This window comes from Nannospalax galili, unplaced genomic scaffold, assembly GCF_000622305.1.
Source record: "Nannospalax galili isolate Female #2095 unplaced genomic scaffold, S.galili_v1.0 scaffold443, whole genome shotgun sequence".
In the NCBI taxonomy this organism is placed as follows: Eukaryota; Metazoa; Chordata; class Mammalia; order Rodentia; family Spalacidae; genus Nannospalax; species Nannospalax galili.
The window spans coordinates 69,030-87,217 of record NW_008352479.1 but is presented as its reverse complement, the minus strand read 5'-3'; the positions used below and the strand labels follow the sequence as shown (position 1 = coordinate 87,217).

Here is an 18,188-nt window from a genome sequence, read left to right as displayed (position 1 = left end):
AGAGAGAGATTACAAATCCTGATCTCAAAGTATACCACAGAGCCATTGTAACAAAACCAGCAAGCTGTTGGCACAAAGATAGATGTACATGTCAATGGAATAGAATAGAGGACCCCAAAAGAAACCAACACAGATAACAGTTACATAGTTTTTGACAAAAGTGTGAAAAACACATTGGAAGAGAAGACAGCTTCTTCAACAAATGATGCTGGGAAAACTGGGTATCTACATATAGAAGAATGAAATTAAATCCATGCCTCTTACAAAAATCTATTAAAAATGGGTCAAAGACCCTAATATAAGGCCAGGCATGGTGGTACGTGCCTTTAATCTCAGAATTTGGGAGGTAGAGGCAGGCAGATCTCTGTGAGTCTGAGGCTAGCGTGCTCTACAAGGCAAACTCTAGGCCAGCCAAGTCTATATAGTGAGACCCTGTCTCCAAAACAAGCAAACAACTCCCCCAATAACCCCACCGAACCACAATCACTAGAGTGAAGAGATAGCCTACAAAATAGGAGAAAAATTTGCCAACTATACAACAGATAAGGCGTTAATATCTGAATACATAAAGAATTGCAAAAATTAAATACCCAAAAAACAAATCGTCCAGGCAACAAATGGGCTAATGAACTGACTAGATAGTTCTCAAAAAAAGAAACGCAAGTCATCATTATTTGAACAAGTATTTGACATCCTTATCCTTCAGGGAAATGGAAATTACAACCATTTTGAAATTCTATTTCACCCCAGTCACAGTGGCTATCATCAAAACAAACAACAACAAATCTGTTGAGGATGTGAGGAAAGAGGAATCCTTATACATTGTTGGTGGGAGTGTAAACCAGTGCAGCCACTATAGAAGTCAGTATGGAGGTTCATCACTGAAAATAGGACCACCATGTGACCCAGCTACAACACTCTTGGGTATGCACCCTAAAGACTCTAGGTCAGCACACGGAAGAGACACTGCACATCCATGTTGATTGCCGCCCTATTCACAATGGCTAAGAAATGGAACGAGTCTAGATGTCCATAGACAGAGGCATAGATAAGGACCATGGTATACGTGCAGAATGGGATTTTATTCAACCATAAAGAAAAATGAAATCATGACATTTACAGGAAAATGGATGCAGCTAGAGACCATTATGTTAACTGAAATAAGCCATACTCAAAAAGACAAATACTGCATGATTTCTCTCCCATGCAGAATCTAAATATTAATGCGTGTTCTGAAACTAGAAGGGGAGCAGTTACAGGATAAGAATGAACCTCGCCTCAGGGAACTCAGCGTGTATGAGGTAGAGGCTCAGGTAGGATGCCAGATGCTGAGAGACACGGAGGTAACCAGAGTCCTCAGGAATCTGTTTTTGTGGTTCAACCTTTCCCCTACTTAGAGGAGGTATGTTATCTGACCCACAGCCAAGATACCTAAGGCTTTGGGACTAAAGCAAAGCTTCCCTGCAGCCTGATTTTTTTCAGTCAAGGCCAACTTGTTGCTTTTCTTGTGAAACTGTGGACTCTGCCCTCATATGTCAGGTAAATAATCACATTAGCAGGCTGACCAATGGCTTCCTTTCTTTGTTTGTTATACAACCCTTCATCTCTGTGCCCATCTGATCAGCAGAGGCAGGGGGGCGTCCATGAGGACCCTGGCATTCTTGGAGTTTCAAACTGGAAAGTAGTTCTATTGCCTCCAGGTGTAGACTGAAGACCCACCGCCTTCCGTCTTTCCTGATGCATGAATCAGAAATAATAACACTGGCCAGAGACATAACAGGACAGGAGGCAAAACCTCTAGGAGCTGGGAGACGATCAGACTTGGCCTGGGGTTCAAGATCTCCCCGTCTCTCTCCAGATTAGGTGTACTCTCATCTCCCACCTGCTCCTTCAACTTGACTTCAGTCAGCCTGTCTGCCTATTACCTTCCCTTCTCTGCCTACTGCGTCCCTGTGGAGGGCTGCCCCGCCTGCTCTCCTTGTCTTAGCTAAAACCTGTCCAAATACTCACTCTTTGGGCTCAGCTTCCCCAAGCGCTCAGGCTTCAGATGAGCAACCTTCCTGTCCCTTGGGTGGCCATGTGCCTCCCTGTGATGAGGCTTTGTCGTCTGGCTCTGCTGTTTCAGTCACTCTGTATATTGGATGAGCATCAATGAGACACAGTATTGTCAGCACCTCAGCCTCTCCCAGGTGGTGCTTTCTTCTCAGTAGCTATTTGATGAAAGAAGTGGAGTCAGTAGACGGTGGTAACTAGTTCCTAGAGGATTAGGGCTCCAGATGGGGCCTTACTTGAACTCATCCACCCGAGGGTCTCTGGGAGACCTGTCCTGGGCACTGGGGTGTTCCTAATGGGTTCACTCCCTGAGATTCTGAGGATTTTAAGAAATCCTGAGGGGCTGGAGAGATGGCTCAGTGGTTAAGAGCACAGACTGCTATTACAGAGAACCCGGGTTCGATTCCCAGCACCCACATGGCGGCTAAGAACTGTCCTTAACTCCATTCCAGGGGAATCTGAAGTTTTCTTCTGACCTCCGTGGCATTGCACGACACGGGCGCACTCACATACATGCAGGCAATACACTCATACGCATAAAAAAAATAATAATAAAATGAAAGCCTGGAAATCTCCTCAGGGCCGTGTAATCCTGGCTATATAATGTTCCCAAGGTTACATTGGGAAAGTAGTCCCAGCAGTTTATAGAGGTAAACACAGTATGAGAGCCTGGAGATCCCCTTTGCCCCTTAAAATAAGGGACATTAGAATAGATACTCTGTGTCCAAGGATGGTTATGAAATGCTTTGATTGCAGGTGGCATCAGAAGTGGGTTTTATGACACTGATGTGACCTGTGCGTAAGAATTTCTTCCTACTGGAGCTTATTGACCAATGGTGACAATCCAACTAATTTTCCTCTCCTCACTTCTGAGGAGCTATGACTTCAATATTCTCCCTGGTCCTTTGAGATGGCTGACTGGGAGAAGGGTTCCCATAAATGCAGTCTGGCCATGGCCCCCATGCTGTCACTGATCAGGAATGGATGACATTTCCACACTAGTCAGATCAGAGAACAGTTGGCCCCTAAGCTTTATTTCCTGGAAATCTGCCAGGCTAGTTGGTCAATGGAGTTAGGAAAATACAGCCCCTTGTGTCCTTGGCTGATTCATGAAGCTGCCAAGAGAGAAGTGATAGTTTGGGTTCCCTCACATCAGTGGTGGTTCCCTACTACATAACTTCTCATTTTACTAGACTATCTGTTCCTCATGTCTACCATGATGCACAGGCACAAGCTTCCAGTTGATGACTGGCTTCTAGGAGACATGGTCCAGTCTGTGATGATCTCTTCAGTGTCTCTTCCACCCAGATTGCCCTTCCATCTTTGCCTACAGGCAATGGAGCTGCAGAAATTGTACTTGACAGTGGCTCCAGGGATTGGTGGAATGATAGAGCCCAGGTTGGGGGACTCTGCTGCTGGAGAGCAGCTGAGAGAAACCTTGGCAGGCTCCAGAGCCAGCAGCCTGGGCTCTAACTGCCTCTCAGATCCTCTGTAGAGCATTTTATTTTATTATTCTTATTTTATGTATATGAGTGTATTGTGTGCATGTATGTAAGTGCACCCGTGTTGTTCAATGTCCACAGAGGTCAGAAGAGGGCATCAAATCCCATGGGATTGAAGTTATGGATGGTTGTTAGCTGCCATGTGGGTACTGGGAAACAAACCCAGGTCCTCTGCAGGAGCAGCCAGTGCTCTTAACTGCTGAGTCATCTCTCCAGATCCCCGTAGAGCATTTCTTGACAGGAAGCATTGTTGATCTCTGTCCAGGTCCTGGCTGGCCTGCAATGGGTTGTCTGACCTATGTCTCAGTAGGAAGAAAGCCATAGTCCACAAACAAGGACTGTGGTAGTCAGAGTCATGGCCAGCTTGCCCTTTGCTGCCTCTCAATCTCTCATGTTCCTCTCTTACTGTGGGCTGAGGAGAAGGGCTGAAGCTCCATGAGTTCTTCAGAGGCTTCTTATCTCAAAAAGGGTAAGGACTGTCTGTGGTGGTAGATTTTTTTAATATTCATATTTTATTGCAAGATGGCAAAAGACCAGAAACATTTAAAAATTATAGGTTTCATTCAATGGTCCCATATTTTTGTTGAAATATAAAAAATATTTTCTATACCACATAAAAGAAAATGTGCAAATCACTATATTTTACATAAAGATTAAATTCACCCTCAAATGTTTCTAATTATCTAACACATTTGTGTCTCATGGGAAAGGGTCATTTTAAACCCCTTTCTGTTGTTGTCTACACATTTAAATTGTGGATAACATATTTAATTTTTCAATGGCTTAAAATGAAAGCAAGAAACAAAAGACAGTTTTCAGTGAGATACCATATGAAAGCTAACAGTTCTTAAAAACCAATCAAGAATTGCACCAGGTAGAGATACAGTGTTCTTCTCTTTATTCCTGTTGGTACTGCCAGAAGTCCATATGCTATTCCTTGAGTTTCTTGTGTACACACTGCAGACCTCATAGTGCATTATACTTCACACATTTTGATGGATCTGTAGGGAAGTGTTTCTGCCAAATTGTCGTTAACCTCTTCAGTCCCTGAATATATTTCCACTGAGTTTCGTCATTTAAAACATGTGCAACATGTTTAGAAAAAATCTTTTCCCTGCCAGTTCTGGCATGAATGCCAACCATAGTGACCCCAATGGGCCAGGGAGCATTTCCAATGGCCATCTGAAGGTAAGCATCATTTGCCTTTACATATTCTCTCTGTGACATGAATTTAATAATATTTGTTATTGATTCTTTACTATCAGCAGGAAGATTCCTTTTCCAGAGCTTTCTGAAAAGTGGTCTGAGGTAAGACTCAGTCTGCTTCAGAGTAGCACTGCTCAGTTTGCCCTGTACACTGCGCTTCACACAATCTTCTCTGGCATTCAATTCTTTAGCCCAAACACCAAGAAGAAACTTCAGGAATTTGGTGATGATGTCCATATCCTTATGATTGTCACCCTTCCCTAGAGACTCTCCCAGTGCCTCTAACTCTTCAGTGGTGGTGTTTTCTTCATGAACTTTCAAGTCATTCTGTGTGTCCTCCTCTCCAGGTTCCTGACCACCCATAATTTCATTCAGGTACCGCTGGTCAATTTCATCCAAAGCTGCTTTGAGATCATTCCTCAAGCCCTTGTTAACTTCTGGTGTAAAAATTTCTATTTTTCATAAACGTTGGAAAGCGTCATAATCAGTTTCTCCAAATAATCTAATTGGTTCTCCTCCTTCTCTCAATCTTCTGATAACCTCTTGCCTAGAAAGAGTCATGGGTAGTTTCTCTTCTGCTAGTTCAAGTTCTAGTACTGGATTTGATGAAGTTAGTGGTTTCTGGTCCTCCTCTTTTGGCTGTATCTTATAACCACAGCTTTCAAAATATGCTTCCTCTTCTTTTTTTGCAAGTTCACTTCTCTTGAAATATTTTTTATTTTCCTCCACAGTTTCCTGTCCTCCACCAGCTTCCACTTGAGAAGAATCTCTAACTTAAGAATGTCCATCCTGCTGCAAGAATTTAAACCCCAGTGTGGCTCTCCAGCTCTGCAGAAGCAGCCTCACCCCGCCAGCAGCGCCAAAGCACTGCACACCCCAATAACCCAGGATGAAAGTTCATGGTGGTGGATTTTAAGGGCCTCCACCTTGTGGGCAGCCACATTACAACCTGATTGTTCTCTAGCCTTTGTGAGTACGGCTCACTCAAGACCTCATAATTGAGGTCTGGAATGGATAATTCTGGAAAACTTTCTCCCCACTCAGACTTCAGGTGCCTCGGGTTTGTTGATGTATATGAGAGGATTACATGGGTCTCAACCACTGGACCTGTTCAGACCTGGCATTCAAAGCAGTGATGAGGGCAGGAAAGTACTCAGTCAAGATGGTCTGCTATTCTGAGTCCTTACGACTCCTCACAGCCCACAATAACCACCTGTCTTTCTTCTCAGCCATCCCTGTCTATTTGGTCTGGTCTCTCTTTGATGTGAGTTTTGTGCTTGCTTTATAAGACTATCTCTCTACCTCCTGTGACTTCAGTGATGCTGAGGCCTGTGCCTAGCTTATTAGACACGTGTCCTGTATTGGAAGGCTTTCCTTGGGAGCTGCCATTGCCCAGCTCAGCAGTGTACCAGATAGCAGGCCCTGGGCCCTGGAAATGTGTGTGATGTAATGCTGTGTTCCCAGCTAGAGGGAGAGATAGGGTTCAGTTACCCTGAAGTCTCAGTTCTACCTCAATGGACACTCTCTTGGGAACCTCACAGACAGCCCACCATACTCCCTGAGGGCTCCCTCACTACTTGTGAAAACTTGTCAAATATCTTTCAGCTCCCCTGACCCTTCTTTTCCTCCTCTTCTGGATGAGATCCAGGTCAGCCTGGTCTACGTAATGAGTTCCAGGCCATCTGGGGCTCAAAAAACCACAAAAACAAAACAAAACACTCTGACAAAAAACAACTCGAGGAAGAAAGGGTTTACTGTATCTTACTCTTCCAAGTGATAGTCAGTCACTGAGAGAAGCCAAGGCAGGAGCAGGAACCTGGAGATGGGAACTGAAGCATGGACCATGGACCATGTCTGAATCTCTGAAACTTGAACCTTGAAACATTACTTGATGTGTGCTGGAGAATGAGAAAGCCAGAGGCTGTTTCATCCCTGTGGAGTAAGTGCTCATCAGAAGATGCCTGTGTATGTGCTGCTCAGCATTCTACCTGTCCTGGAGAGAGACAGGGAGCTTTCCATCTCTGTAACTGGCAATGCCAAACCTAGTCCTCCCTCCTTTGAGTGTCATGTGTTCCACAGGGACAGGACATCAAACTTCATGCTTCCCTTGACTTCCCTTTCCTGAGACCCCCCGAGTCCTCTCTGAGCCCTTGGGTATCCAAAGACTGCCCGTGCTATTTGTGCCAGGTAGCCTTGGTTGTCAACTTGACACACTTGGGAAGAGGAAACCTTATTTGAGGAATTTCCTCTATGGGTTTGACCTGTGGCCATGTCTGTAAGGCATTTTCTTTTTTTTTTTTTCTTTTTCTTTTTTTTTTGTCTTTTTTTGAGACAGGCTCTCCCTGTAGGTAGCCCCAGCTGTCCTGGAACTCGCTATGTAGACCAGGCTGGCCTTGAACTCACAGAGATCCACCTGCTTCTGCCTCCCGAATGCTGGGATTAAAGGCGTGCACCACCACGACTGGCATTTTCTTAATTGTTGAGGGATGTGGGCGGGCCCAGCCCACTGTTGGTGGTGCCACCTCTGGGCATGTGGGCCTGGGTTGTATAGGAAGGCAGACTGAGCACAGGTCAGAGGAGCAAGCTAGTAAGCAACCTTCTTCCATGGTCTGTGCTTCCGTTCCTGCCTCCAGGTTCCTGTTCTGCTTAAGTTCCTGCCTTGGCATCTCTCGGTGACAGACTGTCACTTGGAAGAATAAGATGAAATAAACCCTTTCCTCCCCAAGTTGTTTTTGACTGGGATGTTTTGTTTTGTTTTGGTGGCTTTTTTTAAGACAGGGTCTCCTTATAGCCCTGACTGGCCTGGAACTTCACTGTGTAGATCAGACTGGCCCCAATCTCACAAAGGTTTGCCTGCCTCTGCCTCCAGAGTACTGGGATTAAAGACATACACCACCACACCAGGCTGGTCAGAGTATTTTATTACAGCAATAGAAATCTAACTAGGATACTACTCCACCCCCTCTGTGGTGCTCAGTCACAGGGAAGATGGTGGTAGCCATCCCTGAAGACTTGGAAGCCTAGAAGTTGAAAAGGACGTGGAAAGCTTTAGATTCCTGAACATGAAGGAGAAGGGCTTGGGCCCTGGGAGAGGCAGCCTAGGAATCTGTTCCATCTCTCCAGCATTTCTGTGAAGCCATGTCTGTGGTCTCTCATCTCTGCTAATGCCCCTAAATGAGGAATCTTCCTGTGAGAAGACAGGTTTTCCGTGAGCAAGACCCTGGCTTTGTCCACATCCTGTGTCTCCAAGGGAAGCCTAGAAACCAGAGAAGTCGACCAAGTGTGGCCAACTAGTGCTCCCAGCATCTCCTGCCCCTTGGGACTATCTGTTCTGTCATTCTCCCATAATGAGGCTGTCTTTGGTGTGTGAGCCTCTGAGGACCTGGCCACACTGGTGACTGTGACTCACACCTGAATCCTCACTATTGTTCCTGTGACATGCACCAGCATCCCTGTCTCTGACTTAAACCCAAAGAGGTTCAAGCATAGTGTTAGAGTTGAGCCCATGCACTTTGGTGTTTGTGTTCTAGGATAACCCCCAGAGAATGAGGTGAATAGTTTGGTGTATCATGGCAGAGGCAGGATGCCATCACACTCTCCTCTCTGTAGAAATGAGTGCACCTTGGATGGGACTTTTAAAAGACTGAGAGTGAGTTCTGAGGCCACACTGACAATCTGAGTTAGAGCTTGTCTGAGGTAGAACTGGCCTGAGAACACAGTTGGGCAGAGAGCCTTATGCTTCATAATATGGGAGGTGGCAGGAGCCAAACCATGGTGGGTTGGTGGTTCTTTAAGCATGGAAGGCGGGCAAAGAGACTAGAGCCTGTGTTCCCAACATATGGAGCACATCTGGTGTTCTAGTTTTTCTGCTACTGTGATAAAACACTCTGACCAAAAGGAACTTAGGGGAAGAGAGGGTTTATTTAGCTTAGAATTCCACATCACAGTCCTTCATTAAGGAAGTCAAGACTAGAACTCAAGGGAGTTGAAGGCAAACTGCTTGCTATTCCACACAGCATTACCCCTGACCAAGGAACTCACTCCACAGCCAAGAGAGACTACACAGCAGGAACCATGGAGGATGCTGCTTTCTAGCAAGCTTGCAGGCCAGCTTATACTAAGCTAACTTTCTTACATGGTTCAGGGCTACCTGCCTAGGGCTGGTATCAGCCACAGAGGGCTAAGCCATCTATACCAATTAACAATCAAGACAATCCCTGACAGGCTTATAGGCCAGTCTGATATAGGAAATTCCTCAACTGAGACTCACTTCTCAGATGACTTTTGGCCGTGTCAAGTTGACAGTTAAAGCTAACCAAGACACCTAGGTATTGGGAAGTAACCAGAAGCAGGACTGTCATCAGAGAAACTCAGAGCTTCAGAACCTGGGTCAGTGGCTGGCTAGGTCAGCCAGTCCAGCCATGCAGACAGGTGACAGCATAGGGAGTGGTGATGTCTTTGCCAGGTAGGCCTCTCTATGCAGATTTTTAGCCTTTGAGTTCAGGTTGGCATATTTGATAGACGCTTCACATTCCTGCCCATGGTGATGCCCATGAGTGTTTGCATTTTGCACATGTTTATGTTTTCCTCTAAATGCCTTGTGTCTTGATGCTGTTTGAGTATGAAAAGGTATGAAGGAGTTTAGTATGTATCAACTTCAAATTTGTAGAAACAGAGGTACAGGTGAAGCTGTGTTTTCAGCATTGGTGTAGGTGTCAACCAAGCACGGATAAAAGACTGTGGCTGGTTGAGCCAGCCCCATTCTCCAAATTTTCCTTTGAGGATGGTATAGGCCATGGTCTGGGCATGTGAGGTTGACCACAAAGGTGGATGAATAAGGCTTGGGGTGTGACTCCCACTGTAAGCATGGCTTATAAGGCAGTCTCCTAGGGCAGCTTCCTGAATTTCAAGGCCTGAGGTAGCAAGTCTCCTGAATTGACAATGGCTGGGGACAGACAGAAAGGGGTACTGGAAGTGCCCAAGTCTTCCTGTCCACAGTGCTAGTAAGGCAGCAAGAGCCCAGCACAGGACTGTTCTGATATTTTGCTTATGACCACCACTATCCTCCCTAGCAAAGGGACTGTAATGCTTAATCTTGACTGTCAACTTGATAGGATCTAGAATCGTCATGGAAACAAACTCCCACACATGTCTGTGAGAGAGTTTCTAGATTAGGTTAATGGAAGTGAGACGACCCATCTTGAATGTGAGTGCACCACTCCATGGGCTAGGATTCTAGACTGAATAAAACAGAGAAAACAAGCTGAGCCGCAGCATTCGTCTCCCTCTGCTTCCTGACTGTGGGTACATGTCATCAGTTGCTTCGTACTCCTGCTGCCAAGCCTTCCCCACCATGATGGACTGTACCCTCAACTTGTGAGTCCAACCTTTCCTTCTTTGAGTTGTTTCCATCAGGTATTTTGGCACAGCAAGGAGAGAAGAAAGCAATACAGGGACCAAAAAGAGGAGAACCATGACCTACCATGGAGGGCCTGGCCAAGCTGAAGTTTTCCTTCAAGGATGGTGGTTCTACCTTGGCTTGGTGAGTCTGTGTTGTGCCCTAGGGTTTGGGGCTTTGGCTTTCTTCATCTGGGAGTGAGGAGAGAGAAGGGTTGAGAAGACTAACCCACCTGGAAGCAGAGCACGATGTTCCACGAGAAGGAAGCTGGTAGAGTTGGCAGCAAGGGCTAATGATACCTTCCTGGACTGTCAATGTGCACACCCACAAACTCCCTCTGGCTTGATGCTCACTAACTCTTGAGTGGACTATGTTGCTGTCCTGCATTGTTCAGAAGCGTGCATTCAAGGGCAGCTGTGTTTAGCAGTCCATGACCCCAGAGAAGATATTGTCAAAGTGAACAAGGTCAGTTCGTCTGCAAGTCACAAACACCCCTGGTGGCAGCCTTGCATGATAGCATGAATTTGCTTGCATCTCTACACTTGCTGCACGGACTTGGGGGCCAGCAGGATTACTGATGAGCCTCAGGGCTTCCAGAGCTATTGGGCCATGCTGATGGGACCATCATGTCCTCCAACTTGGCTGGTACTCCCTGGTGTGCTAAGTAAGACAGCATGTAAGCTGGATCCCAGGCCTGGAACCACCTGGCACTCCAGTTCTCCCAGCCTCTGGTCTCTCTGTCTTGTATTGCTGGTGACAGGGCCGGCCTGGGGGAAAATGGAATCCTGAGGGATAACACATGGGCTAACTACACCCACTACATGTCCTCCTTTCTCCTCAGTGCAGGACAGCAGGAGTCAAACTTTCAGGGTCTCCCCAAGCAGTTGTCAGCTGGAATCTAGAACTGCCATAAACTTTCTGGACACTGCCTACAGGACTGGGACTGCCTGGCCACACCAACTTCCTCCACATGCACAGAAAACTGTATTGTGAAGACTGTGTTAGACGAAAAGGTCTGCAACCCTGTGAGATGTGTGATGCCTCCCCAGTCCTGGGGCTCCTCAGCACTTGGTGCCAGCTGCTAGCTGAAGAATTCAATGTGACCTAGGGTTAAGGAGCAGGTCTGCTGATTTGAGAAAATATGTTGAGTGCCTGGAGCAGCTCCTAGGATGTGGGAGCCCCTTCTAGGGCAATGGTGTCAGTCAAGGCCTTGCATCAGAGGCACCCAACAGGCATACCTCTACACATAGAGTCAGCCACTCAACCACAGAAACCATGTCATTGAATTGCTATGCAGATGATAGTGACCTAACACACATATACTAACTACATCCTCTGCAACCCTCATCCATGAGGACCCTATTCCCCAGAGACACATGATGACCTTGTATCTGTGGTGACCCTTTCTGAGTGTGGTCCATAGGGAGTGACCCAGCAGCTAACCTGCACCTGTACTGTAGCACCAGAGACCATGTTTTGTGTTAGGTTTATTTTTGTTGCTGTGATGAAAACACCCTGACAAAAAGCAACTTAGGGGAGGAAAGGTTTATTTTTGCTCACAAGTCCAGGTTACAGCTCATCACTGCAGGTAAGTCAAGGCAGGAAGGTGAAACAGCCAGTCCCATCACATCCACAGTCAAGAACAGAGAGAAAGGAATGCATGCATGCTGAGGACTCAGCTTTCTCTACTCTTGTGCAGTTCAGGCCCCAAACCAATGAATGGTGTTGGCCACTTTCAGGCTGGATCTGCCACTCATAAATCCCACAGAACTGAGGCATGTGTCTCCTTTCCAGATGGTGGTGAGAGTTCCTGAGAGGTGTGGAAGTTGTAGACTGTCACTCAACATGGACTCCCAACTAAGCTCCAGAGATTACTCTCAACTAAGGGGCCTTGGACAAGGCTGGGGGAATGGACAGAGTGTGATATGGGCATCTGCGAGGCCCAGATGCTTTGCATCCACCAACAGGATTCTCAACCTGCTTGGGAATAGTCCTTTTCTTCATCCCACCATACATACTGCCCCCAGTAGGAGAGGAGCACAAGAGACAGAAAAGGGCAGACAGGCCGTGGCCCTTGCTTACTACAAACAGTGAAGATAGACTATGGCTGTTCTTTTACTGAGACATGGAACAGGACAACCCAGTGCAGGACAGGACCTGGCTAGAGATGAGCAAGAGATCAGTTTCCTGTCAAGAAACACTCTAGAAAGGATCTTAGAGGCAGCAGAAACCTCTCATAACCCAGGCTGCTGGCCCCAGAGCCTGTCAGGCAGAAGAGGCCTCCAGCCTGGGCTTTAGTGTTCTACAGTTCCACTGTCTACAGGCAAAGATGGATGGGTAGTTTGGATAGATGTGACAGTGAGCAGGTTACCAGAGATCTGAATGTGTCGTGTCCCTCAGAAGGCAGTAAGTCGGCTGGACTTTCCCCCTTAGTAACAGGGTAGGGGAGCATGTCTAGGGGAATGAGCAAACAGTTCTATAGTAGGGGACTATTTGGTTTGAAGGAACCCAGACTGCCACTTCTCTCTCAGCAACATTGAGAATGAATAGAGAACACAAAAGTCAGTCCAAGCATTACAGTCTCCTATCACACTTGCCCACATTTTCCAACCTGGCAGATTTACAGGAAGGAAAGCTTAGAGACCAACCATGACCTCCTGTCTGGTGCTGAGACTGAGACAGTCCCTGAGCATCTAGAGCCTGTACTATGCCTAGGCTGTATCCGTGGGAGCCAGCTCAGCCAGCTGCCTCAGGGAGTAGGGAGAATCCTGACTCATAGCTCCTTAGAACAAGGAGAGGAAGATTGGTTTGATTGCTGCTTTGGTTAATAAGGTCCAGCAAGAAGAAATTCTTACCCACAGGCCATTCCAGTGTTAAAAGAGCCATTTTAAATGCCACCACAACAAAAACACTTCATAACCATCCTTGGCCAGAGTGGGTCTCTCCTGGGAGCAGCACAGCCACTCCCGTCTAGGTACATTCATTGATGCCTCAAGACAGAAGACCTACAAACACCCCAAAAGACTTGGGGCTGAGAGACCCTCTGTGGTGAGAGACCTTTAAGAAATGCTTACTGCTGGCCCAGTACACAGCAACTTTGATCACTGAACTGCAGGGATTCAGGACCAGGACCAGGCTACAGCCATGGGGACTCAGCAGTCATAACTTACCAGCTATGTTGACCACTGCCTGCAGCCCGATGAGCACTGTCTATTGACCATGGACAAAGGCACAGTCTCTGGGATACCACTGAAATAGAAGGGAGATGGCAGTCAGGCCCAGCCCTATCACGGTCTTGTAGAAAGTAGGGCCCATGAGGCTCCCAGACTCACGACAGCCCCAGCAAAGTGTACACAGATGAGAGGGACAATGAGAGGCAGCAGAGCAGGTGCATGACAAGGTTACTGGGCAGACCTGTCTTTGCAGTCACTTGGTACCCAGGGTCCTTAAGTACATGCTGTTCCACCCCATGATTCTCCTCTATCCAGTCAGGGAACCCTGTTTGGGCCCTACATATTCTTCCTCAGCATCTCAGGACTGAAAAATGAAAATTAGATATCACTGTGGTCCCAAAGGACAGACAAGTTGTTGTAACAGTCCACTAGAACCAAAACTGTGTCTTAAGGATGGGCTACTATTCACCTTCACCCTTCAGTTTTTCTGGTAAACAATGTTTAGTACTCATGTCTCCATCCAACAAGTCTCATCAGTGGAGTGTCTCTCCATTTGGCATGTTTGTCCTTATACCCTTTGCTCTGGGTGCTCTCTGGGCTTACTATTGCAAGCTACTGGAGCTGTCCTCCAAGGTTAACATGTCATGGCCAAGAAATATTATAAAGTCCTGGGGACATGTTCAGACCCTTGCCTGGAACACTTCTTGGGGAGTGAACACATCAGGATAAGAGTGGTTCTGCTGTGAAACTGGGCTGGGGAACCTCTGAGCTGGGGTCCCAAGCCAGTCTCTGGAGAGACCCTTAGAAACATAGCTCCCTAGGCCTGTGGTATTCCTCCTGAATTCTCTAGTTACCTAACTTCAGTTATGACTCTTGACAAAATCCATCAAGTTTTCACCAAATAGCTACTGAGCATGAGGTATTCCTGGAGAGAGGCTAAGATTCAGTATGGTGCCTCAGCACATGCCCAACCAGCACAGAGAAAGAAGAAAACTGCAGGGCCAGATACAAAGTCTCATCACAAGAGGGAAATAGCTACTTATTAGACAGAAAGGTCACTCATTTGAAGCCTGAGAGCTTGGGGATGCTGAGCCCAAAGAGTGAGCATGTGCTTGGGTAGGGTTTAGTCAGGACAGGGAGAAGAGGCAGGGACAGCCCTCCATGGGGAGAGAATAGGCAGAGTGGGGAGGGTGGCAGGCAGACAGACTGGTTGAAGTCAAGGTCGGTGACCTTGAACTCCAACCAGTGGGCCCTCTCCCAATTGTACAGGGTTTGCCTCTTCCCTGTTCTGCCACTGACCAGTGTTATTATTTTTGGTCCATGCAGCAAGAAGGACAAACGGGGGGGGGGTCTTTAAACTGCACATGGAGGTAATTAGACCGCTTTTCTCTAGTAGGGAGGGGCAAGATTACCAGGGTCCTCTTGGGCTTTCCCTCTGCTATTGGCTGCCTCCCCAAACCCAAGCCTCTGATGATTAGATGAGCCTGGACTTCTCAGGTTGCTCAGTTAGGAATGAAAGCAAAGCTACTGCTCACTGTGGTTATGTGATTGTTAATTTAACATGCAGAGTCCACGCTTTGAAAACTTACACAATAAATTAACTTTGGTTAAAAGTCAATCAACAGAGAAGCTCTGCTCTGTGGGCCCTATAACTCACCTCCTCAAAGTAGGGGGAAGGTTATGCTTGTAAGTGTACAGTTCAAAGCATTCTAGTTGCCTCAATAGCTTATTGCAGCTTGATCTGTCAGTATGCACAGATCCATCTCCAGTGCCAGGATCCCCACCAGTCACAATGGACAACTCAGAGTAAGGATTACCTCAGAAACTGAGTGATCTGCACCATGATGTCTCCCACACCATGCTGAAGCAAGTTGCCTGTGGACAGGGAAACCTTATAGTCAGTGCTAGGTGGTGTCCTGGGGCCTAATGTGCCGAGGACTTGAACTTGCAACCCCCGGCGAGGTGAGGATTGGGGATGAGTAAGCATGCCATTCGCCAGCCCATGCCGCCCCCATTATCCAGGGACACTCAGACGCAACGGGGAGCCTAGTCAAGCAGGGATTCATTTATTACAAGTGTTCCAAAGCTTATAAAGGCACCTGGAACTCCCCCCTCCCTCGCTGAGGGCGTACCCTAAGGATGGTCATGCACTGATCATGCACTCCTCAGCAGTGCAGAAGTATTCTTCAGACTTTCAAAGCAAGCCAGGCCACGCCCCCAGTAACTTCCTTTCGGACCTATGCAAGGTGGGGCCTTTATGTCCCCACATAGCCATACTGTCCATCTGTCATTTCCATGAAGTCAAGTTCCCAAACTTCTCCCGGTGCTTGTCCTCCCAGTCTCTGCCCTGAAAACTGGAACCTTGAGGCAGGGTTAGTTTATGCACATGCCTTACATGGTTGTGTCACCTCTGATCAAGCCTTGCCCATCATTGGATCATGTACCTGGCCATGTGCATGTCCTGTCTTAAGAGTACTTGTCATGGGACATCTTACCCGTCCTTGGCTAAAAATACATCATGATTAAGGGCAGCCACGTGGGTAATGCCAGCCCGTGACAGTCTTAGTCTCTGCCTAACTCGGTTAGCCAAGCGTGGGCAACTGGAGGGGGTCCTAGGGAAGTCCGTGATCATGAGGAGGTGGGCTGTGGCAGTTCCAAGGGTCCTCTGTCAAAAAAAAAAAGATAAGCATTATCAAGAGAAACAAAGCAAGTCATGGCATAGGACAAGTTGAAATACTTCTGAGACCATGTACCTGTTAGCCAATCAGCCAGTTGTCGAAAAGAGGCTGTAATGAAGTCAAGGAACTGGGTCCTTCACTTCAGATGGATACAAATAGAGGAATTTTTTCTCATGAACTATTGTCCATGGACCATCATGCTAGTCAGTCGGATCCTGGCCTACCCACTTAAGGCTTTTCACAGGCACCCATATGGGGTTTGAATCTCCTGTAGGGTAGACACACCCAAAGCCTTGACCCATGGTTAGCAATGGATCTGGTCTTTCCATTGCCTGGTGATGGGGTCTTTCCATCTTACCAGTACCTCAGGTCTCTGCTCTTGTCATCCCCAATGCTTCTGAAACCAGGATTCCAACTGATTTTTTGGAAAATTAAGAATATTAATAGTGCATAAGGCCATACCTAACTGCTGGTGGGGGCCTATTCCCCCTTTTTTGTTTTTGTAATTGAATGTTTAGGTTTTGATGGTTGCATTCTATAATGGCTTGACTTTGGGGATTGTAGGGAATTCCTGTATTGTGTTGAATTCCCCAAAGTGAAAAGAAATTAAATTTTTACTCCTTGTAAATTTTTACTCACAAAACATGGTCCATTATCAGTTTTAATTCTTTGGGGCAATCCCAACATAGCAAAGCACTGGAGAAAATGAGACTGAGCATGTTTAGACTTCTCTCCTGTATGAGCAGTAGCCCAACAGGCATGTGAGAATGTGTCAATGGATACAAAAATATACTTAAGCTTTCCAAAAGGAGCATAGTGTGTGACATCTGTTTGCCATAAGGAATTGGGATCGAGTCCCCTGGGGTTTACCCCTGGCTGTTGTAGAGGCGGTACCTGTAGAAAGGGTTGACAAGACTTACAGGTACGTACAATCTTCTTTAGATCCTTGATGGGAACTTGAGGAAACCACTTATGGAGTCCCCGCCAATTTACATGAGTGAGGTTATGTAACCCCTGGGCTTCATTCAGGCCTGCTGACAGGACCTGGATGGAAGCCACTTTGTCTGCCTTTGCATTGCCTTGGGATAAAAGCCCAGGCAATCCTTGGTGTCCCCAAGATGCTGTAAGAAGATAGGGGCTTCTCTCTCTCTAAGGAGCGTACGAGTCTGAATCATCAAGGGAGTAATGGGGTTCCCATCCAACTGGATATGAGAACCTAATAGCCCTGGAAGAATATTGACTACATACAGACTGTCAGAAAACAAATTCATGGGCTCACTTATCTTTGTTAATGCTAAAGCAATGGCCATGAGTTCCTTGAATTGAGCTGAGCCATCACAAGTGTGGACATATCTTTTTGGTTTCTCATCTGCCCCTGGGTATACTATCACTGCAGCTCCAAATCTGCCCCCGTCAGTGAAAACATTATAGGCTTTTACTAATAGCTCCTTGACAAAGAGCCAGGGGGCATCACAACAGAGGGCATGAAAGGAGGTCACCCATTTATGAGGGCCATAATGACAGTCCAAATTTCCCAGGAACCCTTCCAAGGCTATGGCCACTTGGTTATTATTTCTGCAGAGCCATTCAAAATCCCTAAGCCGATAAGGGATAACAATTTTAAGAGGGTTTATGCCATAATGTCTCAGAGCTACATCATGCCCTTTCTCAATCAGGTCAGCTAATTGATCCATGGGTGTATAAACCCATGGTATTCCTCCAAGAGAGGCATGTACCCATTGAAGGGGCTTCCCATCCTGTGTAAGGACGGATGTCATCAGGGTCTCACCAGGGAGCACCCATAACTCAAGATCTTTACTAGGCATGTACTGGGCAAGTTGGGCTCGGTCCAGGGCATCCTGGACCTCATATAAGATGTCCAGGTGTTAAGGAGCAAGGTGAATTAGTTCTGAAGGCTGTTTGCCTACTAGCAACTGAAACAGTGGACTTAAAGTCTCAGTGGGAATAGGCATCCAGGCTCGTAGCCAATTAATTTCTCCTAATAATTTTTGTAGCTCTGTCAGGGTTACGATGGGCTTGACAGCCAGTTGTGGTTTTAAAGGACTTACTCCTTCCAAAGAAAGCATGGTTCCCAGAATTTTAAAGGGAGAAATAGTCTGTATTTTATCAGCGGATACATGGAGTCCGCCAGTCTGTAGACATTTCCAAGTAACCTTGT

The 18,188-nt window shown here is 46.7% G+C and overlaps 1 protein-coding gene and 1 pseudogene across 1 annotated transcript in view; both read right to left on the bottom strand.

The window, feature by feature from the left end:
• Window positions 1-4,519: 4,519 nt before the first annotated feature.
• LOC103747115 lies at window positions 4,520-5,548 on the bottom strand (annotated as a pseudogene).
• Window positions 5,549-7,733: 2,185 nt separating this feature from the next.
• LOC103747174 (collagen alpha-6(VI) chain-like) overlaps window positions 7,734-18,188 on the bottom strand; it is a 28,988-nt gene continuing 18,533 nt past the window's right edge. Inside the window, 1 exon segment of the mRNA XM_008849511.1 lies at window positions 7,734-7,780. Within this exon segment, the coding sequence (XP_008847733.1) occupies window positions 7,734-7,780 (47 nt within the window).